This window comes from Electrona antarctica (genome assembly GCF_951216825.1).
Source record: "Electrona antarctica genome assembly, chromosome: 9".
Taxonomy (NCBI): domain Eukaryota; kingdom Metazoa; phylum Chordata; class Actinopteri; order Myctophiformes; family Myctophidae; genus Electrona; species Electrona antarctica.
Window position 1 is genome coordinate 13,611,336 of NC_136790.1, and position 8,653 is coordinate 13,619,988.

General features: G+C 45.9%; 1 protein-coding gene across 2 annotated transcripts in view; it reads left to right on the top strand.

Moving 5' to 3' along the window:
* The window catches only part of foxj3 (forkhead box J3), a 128,163-nt gene that overhangs the window by 115,162 nt on the left and 4,348 nt on the right, over positions 1–8,653 (top strand). For both annotated transcript variants that reach the window (XM_079509378.1, XM_079509379.1), the window contains exons 6-7: positions 3,773–3,901; positions 7,145–7,319. In XM_079509378.1, coding sequence (XP_079365504.1) covers positions 3,773–3,901; positions 7,145–7,319 — 304 coding nt within the window. The remainder of the gene's footprint in view (positions 1–3,772; positions 3,902–7,144; positions 7,320–8,653) is intronic.

An 8,653-nucleotide genomic window follows, 5' to 3' on the forward strand; every position in this document is an offset into this window, starting at 1 on the left:
CCCCCCCCCCTTTCTGCTGTCAGACATTCCTCAGAAGATTCTCCTCCCCACCCCACCCCCCCCCCCCCTTTTTTTCGCAGCCTTTCTCACGTAGACTTTTCTTTTTTCTTTCTTTCTTTCTTTCTTTTCTTTTTTTTCTCTACACACAGGCTGTTGTCGGAGGAGGCAGCCCCGTGCTTAACGTTGGGAGGCAGCCCCGTGCTTAACGTTGGGAGGCAGCCCTGTGTGTGTGTGTGTGTGTGTGTGTGTGTGCCCCGTGCTTAACGTTGCCGTGAATGAGATGAAAGTCTACTGGCACTGGAGTGTGATGATGAAGGCGAAGACGGGCGGGGGGGGGGGGGGGTGAGGAAGGAAGTGTATTTGCTGAGGAATAGCCTGGTCTTTTCTGCCATCTTAACCACTTAAGCCCTATTTTATTCTGAGGCTATTCCAGAAATAGATGGATGCACATCATTGTGGTGCCCTTATGTTGTGAGCTGGTAGATCACATAATATTGTTTTCAAAACATTTAGAAAAATGGTGAAACATCTTGAACATTTTTTGAAAGACTAGTCTATCAAAAATGTTGAAACATCTTGAATTGTTTTTGAAAGACTAGTCTATCAAAATGTTGAAACATCTTGAACATTTTTTGAAAGACTAGTCTATCAAAATGTTGAAACATCTTGAACATTTTTTGAAAGACTAGTCTATCATGATGACATGAAGAGAGAGTTCATGCGGTCGACTTACACTTTGTCACACGACAGGGACACTCGCCGGACGTCTCTAGTGAGACGTATTGTACGACAATTTATTTTAAATTAGGCATTATCCCTCACGTCTCTCTCGCTCCGTCTGTTGAATCCTATGAGCTTGGCTTCCGCTGAACACTGGCTGCCATTGTTGGAGACACCTGGGCCAATCTCGCTTTGATTTCATAATCCATGTCTCATGCTACAGATTAGGCCTCCATGTAAAAGACACCTCTGGCTTTTTACTTGATTCACTGCTAAGAATAGCAACAGCCACTCGCTCGCCTGCTAACTAACACCGTACATAGTATTTACCGTGGAGGGGCTTCTGCCTGTGTGAGCATGCTTGCCAGTATGTGTGTATGCATGCATGCTTGTGTCTGTCTGTCCGTGTGTGCGCAATGTGCGCACGCATGCGTGAAAGTGCGGCGCATGCACTTGAGTGATGCGTGTGGCGTACATGTGGACATGGGCATGTATCATATGTTTGTTGCTTGCCCGCCGCGTACGTGGGTGACTGGGTGAGACATGACTGGGGTGCTCAATCTGTGCATGTGCATGTGCATGCTCAAGTGGGTGTCTTCACCGTAGGGTCTTCTTCTACGCAAAAGCAAAAAACCGCAGAGAGTTTTTTGACATGATCACAGTTTATGGATGAGGGTGGGTACTAAAAATAGATTTTTGTGGTGGGAGACTTACGGCTAAAAGCCCCCTTTTTTATGAGTTCATTACATATAACATTTATACTTCTGCGCGCGCTGTTTTTGATTAGCGTTGCCGGGTTGATTTTCAGACTATGCCTGAGCCCTCGGTCGTAGCTGCTCATTGAGTTCCCCCTTCACGCTAATGAACACTGGAGCCAAGCCCACACGGAGTGGTGGAAGGCTACAGTCGACTAATGAGCTTCTCTTACCCCACCACATCACATGCACACTCAAACATACTTCTTTGCTCCCCCTCCCCCACCCTCCCTTACACAACATTGACTGGATTCAGCATCCTCCACTATCTCTCTCTCTCTTGTTTTGTTGTTGTTTGTGGTTTTGTGAATTCGCTGCATCTCAGTCTTATCAGAGTGCTGTTCCGTTATTATTATTATCACGGTGTGATTGGATGCCCCGGCTGGCTCGGCGTGTGAGTGTCCGGCTGGCCGGTTGAGCCTGCCTGCTAATCATCCGCTCAATCACGTCGGAGGAGGGAAGTTGGACAGTCTGGCTTTTAGCCAGTGTCCCCGTTGCCTGGGCAGCAGCAGAGCTGTAGCCTTATAGCAGCAACCATAGGCCTTTCGCTATAGCGGCGCAGCCCGGTGGCCTGTCTTTGGCACCGGGTTGGGCCGGGTCACACTTGAAACCAGTGGTTCTTAACCCATTTTGAGCGGGAACCCCTTTTGGTGTTAGCATTGTGTTATGCTTTAGCTATTGAACAATAGCAGATCTACAAGCTCATAGCGCGCCACCGAGTGGCGCGCTATGAGCTTGTAGGTCGAAGAACGACCTTTTCAGAAATCTGTCAGGATGTAGAAGACATTTTTAGAATCAGGTCAAAATGGACAAGGACACCCATTTGGCTGCGATGACCTCCAAAAGAAAATATCCAATCTACAAGCTCACAGCACATTGTAAGCTTCCGTTCCCATCAAATTCTTGCCTGTTATGCCATGCTCCAGAACAAGGATGCTAGGGTTCATGTGGTTAATCGCCCGAGGGCTACTGTTGCTGCTGCTGCATTATTGTGCTGATCACAGAACCTGGCCTGTTCTGCTCAGCATGATGAGCTGCAGGCAACACTCGGCCAAGGACAGACTGACGGACAGATAGACAGACAAACAGACTGTGTCTGTGAGCACTGATCTCAAACTGCCGGTGTGCAGTCACGCCGCCATCGCTGCCATTCCGCTCATCCTGGCCCTCGACACGGAAAAATAACCCCTCCACACATAGTGTCTATTCTCTATGGAGCTCATTATATTAATGAATCCAGGTTGTTCTTCCTCCTATTGTCTTAATTGTGAGACTACTTTATTTGCAGGAAGGCTGAGCATAATTAACATTGCCTCGGCTGTTTCCGGTCATTTTTATTTATTTATTTTTGTTCACACGCTAATATTGAAAGGTCAGCGTCTTCGGGTGCACCGAAGACCTTTGTCCGAGCTGTCCCAAACCGATTTGCACTCCTCGAGCAGACGTGTCTGACACCACCGCTAGTGTGACCTTTTAGTCATGGGGTGCATCTCACCCCTACTAACTTACGTGTTCAGCAGGAGTCACTGACTGTCTCTCTGTTCAGCCTCATGTGCACTAGGTCTCCCAAACACCCTGTCACTTCTCAGGAAAAATAGAAAGAAGGAGGGAAAAAAACCACTCTGCACACTGCCAGCCATTACGGCAAGTTGATTCATGCGCTACGCACTCATGCAGAGGCATTAAATTCCCATACCCAATTACGTCGGTTAACCCATTCAGGCCTGACGTCGAAGAAAAAAAAAAAAAAAAAAGTTTTCTAAATCATGACAATTTTCGGAAAGATTTGAGGCACATTTTAACGATTTTTCAAAAATAGCAGACCTACAAGTTCATAGCGCGCCACTCGGTGGCGCGCTATGAGCTTGTAGATCTGCTATTTTTCAATAGCTAAATTATAACATAATGTTTAAAACGCTAACGCTAACGTGACATGGATGCGTTCCAGGTATCAATGGATTAAGTATAGCCCAATGTTGCATTCCTAACTGTTTTTTTTTTTTTTTTTATCCCTCCCCAATCCATTATTCCACAAAAATGCTGACATACTATCAATATGTTAATGACTGTAAAAGGCACAAAACATGCTTATTATTGCATGTATCTGTGTGTGCACTTCTTTGAAGTGTATGTGTGCAGCGTGCCAGGGGATTGACAATGGCTGCACGAGAGGGAACAAAGTGTGTGTGCGTGTGTGCATGTGTGCGTGCGTGCGTGTGTGCGTGCGTGCGTGCGTGTGCGCGCGTGTGTTCAGAACATACACTAATGGAGGCATTTTATTTATTTCTGTATTTCAGGTGGCGTTGTACAACACGGATCAGGAAGGCAGCGACAGCCCGAGAAGCAGCCTTAACAACAGCTTGTCTGACCAGAGTCTGGCCTCCGTCAATCTGAACAGTGTGGGCAGCGTGCACAGCTACACACCGGTGAGACCAAGAAGGAGCAGTACATCCTCCTAGCACCGAGCAATATCATCCATATTTTATCGATGTGGTGGATATGATCCTACGCATCGTGATACTACTGTGTGGTTATACGTTTTGTCTTTCGGGCTATCGTCACGATGCAATATTGTCATATTTTGGTCAAAAGAATTGTGATATTTGATTTTGCCCATCTCGCCCCGGCCCTACTGCATTCATTTAAAAGCAGGAGCAGCTAATTTGCCAGCGCCAGAATGCAATTTGCACAATCCATTCTACAAGCAATATGCTAGCCAAGAACTGCTATTACGTTGCAAAGGCCCCAGGAGGGTCTGTTCAGATGGAGTCAGCCATAGACGGCAAACAGACCAAGGGATCAGGGCGGGCGCTGCATCGGAGTGCAACATCAGAGGGGGTGTGGGGGGGGGGGGGGGTCTAAGGGAAACGGAGCGATGCACACGCTCCTGGAAGCCAGACAAAGAGAAGCGCTGCCTCTGATGTCCTCCCACCAGAGATGCCCCCTTCTTTGGTGTGGTCCTCCCGCATCCTAGAGTGCTCTCTGCTCCAGGCGCTGGGCATCGATCGGCCCCAGCCTGATGGATGTGCTCTCTCTCAGCAGCAGAAGCGGCGGCTCACAGCAGACACTCCGGCTTTATTATTGCTTCTTCAACTCCGCCAAGCCAGACTGTAGTAGCCCTGCACTTAGACAGTCTGCCCACATCCAGGGCTCCAAACGTGTGCCAAGATAGAAAATGGGCATGTGCGAGTCTTCCCGTACCAGGCAAGGTGAAGGCTGGCTGCGATATCGCTATGGGTTTGACGTCACTGCATTGGCCCATGGCAGATCTGATATAACTGACCCTTATCGCTAGAGGGGAATGCTTCTTGCATTTGCCCGCTCGCAGAGATAGTGCATGATAATATTGATCACCCACACAAATTCATGCGTAAATGGATGCTTATTTGTACAAAGTGTTGATATTGATTTTGTTTTAAATACATTTTGCTAGGCCACCTGAGTATTGACTCGTGTCCATTTGAGTTGCTCTCTTAATACAATGTGAGCCAAGACAGCGAGAGCTGCACGGCCCCATTATTGTCAAAGTCTTCCCAATGTTCGTCACAAGAGTTTGAGTTACTGTCACTCAACCTCTTTCGGTACACTATTTGTTCCTTAAAAGACTGCTTCAGCCATTGCATGGCTTTAGACTGCTTCAGCCATTGCATGGCTTTAGACTGCTTCAGCCATTGCATGGCTTTAGACTGCTTCGGCCATTGCATGGCTTTAGACTGCTTCAGCCATTGCATGGCTTTAGACTGCTTCAGCCATTGCATGGCTTTAGAAGCATTACTTTGTGGTTCTCTGTTTTCTTAGTAGCATGTACAGTACGTGGTCATATCTCAGCAGCAAAAAAATGTGGCCGTGTTAAATAGCGATTACATTACTCTTTATTCATTAGTGGTACTCCGTCCCAGCAGTCTGAGAATGTGTTGCAGGGCACTGTAGCAGCTTTATTTGATTTAGAAAACACAGATTCATGTGTTGTATTCTGTGTTTTGACTGACTGGGAAGTAGAAAATCACCCCCTTGGCACTCAGGGTTAGGGTTAGGGTTCCCTGTATAACTTATTTTTGACTAGTTTTGGTACTAGTTATGTTATGCAGATGAATGAAGGTTATACACAATAGTGTTCACCTATGTTATGTCTGTGTAGGTAGACATATACTGTAGCATGTTCTGATCAAACTTACTTACTTGGTTGTAAAGTTGCAGCGGTGGCAGCGATGGCCGAACGGTTTGCGGAGCGGTCTTGATACCGGAAGGTCGCCAGTTCGAATCCCCGGACCGGCACGTTAAAATTACCACCGCTGAAGTGCCCTTGAGCAAGGCATTGAACCCCAACCATGAAATGTTCTATGAGCAGGGCGTGGCTGTAAACAAGCATCTCGAGCTTAGTCCACTTACCCTGGGTAAACAAAGAACTTTGCTTTGCTTTGCTTTTGGTTGGTATCCTAGTAGAGTTATTTCAATGGAAGTTTCTCAGTTGCATTTTGAAGGACCCCGGAAGACTGACGAAGTCTTCCGTAGTACCCCTCGAGTGTCGATATGATTGTTTGGCTCCTATGATGGTACCCCTCGCCTCGCGCTGTTCTTGTGGTACCTGTACGTCACGAAATTCATTCATGAATTTATCCCATTTTGGGCGGGAACCCCTTTTGGTGTTTTAAACATTATGTTATAATTTAGCTATTTAGCTATAGCATCTACAAGCTACGAGCTTGTAGATCCAGATTTTGACCACTACCGGTCGGTGGCTTCAACGCTGCCCAGCCTTTCTGGGGGCCTGATCCTAGTCACTTAGTAACACTTAATTCCTCTCTTTGCACTCTACTTACTGTACTATAAGCCAACAGAGTTGTTTGTTGACTCGGGTTACATGCCATTTACTCTGATATTACATTTTGTACGATAAGAGCCTCTGCTAAATGCATATGTAATATGCAAATGTAAGAACATTTAAAAAGAATATTTGAATATATACCAATTTTACCAATATACCAAAGCCACCGCGCGCTCATCTGCTGAAAGATTTAGGTGAGGTGCTGGAGTCACAAAAGTATAGAAATAAAAAAAATAAAGGGATGCACGCTCAAATCTGTGCACAATCAATTTATTGGCTGCAAGCTTTCGGCCTACTGACCACCTTCAGGCAGCCTGAACTGGGCGTCATCGTAATAGGTGTCGCGTTGGGCACTGTCAAGCTTGTGAACAATTGTTATACAATACAATATACAGTATTTTTATAGTGAAAATTGCAGATGTACAAGCTCACAATGGGTTGCGATGTGATGTGGCCCGTTTGCTTGTAGCTTGTAGATCATTTCGGTAAATGTTGTACAAGAAAGTATTAATAATACAGGTTTAAGTGGTTTACCAGACTAATTTTGTCGATTTAGTCTAAAACAAATCTATTCGTCTTTTAGTGTTGATTCATTGCTATACAAGAAGAAAAAAAAATAACTTAACTGTACATCAGCAAGATTATGTCCGTTATTGGTTCTTAATATTTTCAGTTAATTGCTCAGTTAAGTCAGAATTGCCTGTTTTACACGCTTCTTCAACATGTCTGTCGTGCTGTGCCTTCTCCTGTTAGGTGACCAGTCACCCGGAGCCTGTGTCTCAGGCCATGAGTCTGCAGCAGCCCCAGTACAACATGCCTGTAATGCTGTGCCTTCTCCCTTTAGGTGACCAGTCACCCGGAGCCTGTGTCTCAGTCCATGAGTCTGCAGCAGCCCCCGCAGCCCCAGTACAACATGCCAGAGAGGGACAAGCAGCTCCTGTTCTCTGACTTTGAAGATCTCAGTGCCTCCTTCCGCAGCCTTTACAAGTCTGTCTTTGAGCAGTCCTTCAGCCAACAGGGTGAGTGTCCTTACCCCTGACGAGAGAGAGAGAGCCGCGCATGGCTCCTTTCTTATCGAGGGAACATGCTGGAACTGGATTACACTCGGCATGAGTTCCGTCCTAATGCCGGTGTGGTCTTAGCAGCTGGAGTCTTTAGGCACTAATTAAGTTTGGCCGGGTTCAATGAGTAGTTATTCAATAGGCTGGCTGGGCCTGCAGTGCAAATCTATATAAGGTATTTACATGGTCCGTGGCCACCCCCGCAAGGACAAGCTCGTTCCGAGCCGCACATTCAGAGTTCATGTGTCTAATATTTTAGTCGCTATGTGTAGGGGGGGGGTTAGTGCAGATAATAAATTGTTCCGTTAGAATGAATGTGTAATTCATCCTGTGTTCAGTTTTTTTTTGCTCTACATGAAGTCCATCCTGGCCTGGCATGTGTAAAATTATTATTTTTTGCATCTAGGCTGCATTTCATTAGATGAGTAAAAGAGGTCACATCCAGCTTCAAACCTCGGTAAATCTGCTAGATTGCTGTTCATTTTTCATATTGATGGTGAATTCATATGATATATTGCATAGGGCTGGGGGTGAGGCACGGCTTTCCAAAAGCCAGCCAGTCCATTTTAGACCTAAATGCTTTTTGTTTGTAATCTGATTGACTGATAACCAAAGAGCACTTGACAAGCGGTTTATGACCAAAGTAGACAAAGCCTTCCTTGTATAACCTACTTTCACAAATCAAATGTATTTTTCATGCTAATGTTTCCAAAGTATTTCCTCTCACTTTAATCTATAATCTATGTTTCATCAGTTGAAAGTTGTCGCATTTTTTATGTGCATAAAAGTAAAAAATCTCTTAGTCAGACAAGCCCTAGCAATTAAAAGCGTAAATAATCGAGCGGGAGGATTTCACACTCTGCCGCTATAGACAGTGAGCTAATTCACTGGCTTTGATAATAGGTAATGAGCTCGCATTATTATTCTGGGGCTGCGTTAATTGCTTTCTGTATTTCCCCAGTTGGACAATAGGCTTTCTGTGCTGATAAGAGATGCACCTTTGTCACCCCTGCAGTGAGTGTTACGTGCCGATTGCGGAGGTTGCGGGGCTGGAGTCGGCTCTAAAAGCACTCCAGTGAAATAGGTTTACCGTGCCAAACCCATGAAGGACAGGGCCTCTTAATAACCCCCCCCCCCCCCACAACATGCAAATGATTGCTGCTGGGTTTGCAGATGTTCATGCTAGCAGTTGCCGTGCCTGTTTAGAAACTGCATCGACACAATGCAATTGTCAAAAGACGACGGAGTTGTTTTCTATCTGGAGAGGAGAGGAGGCTGTGGCTAAGCCATGT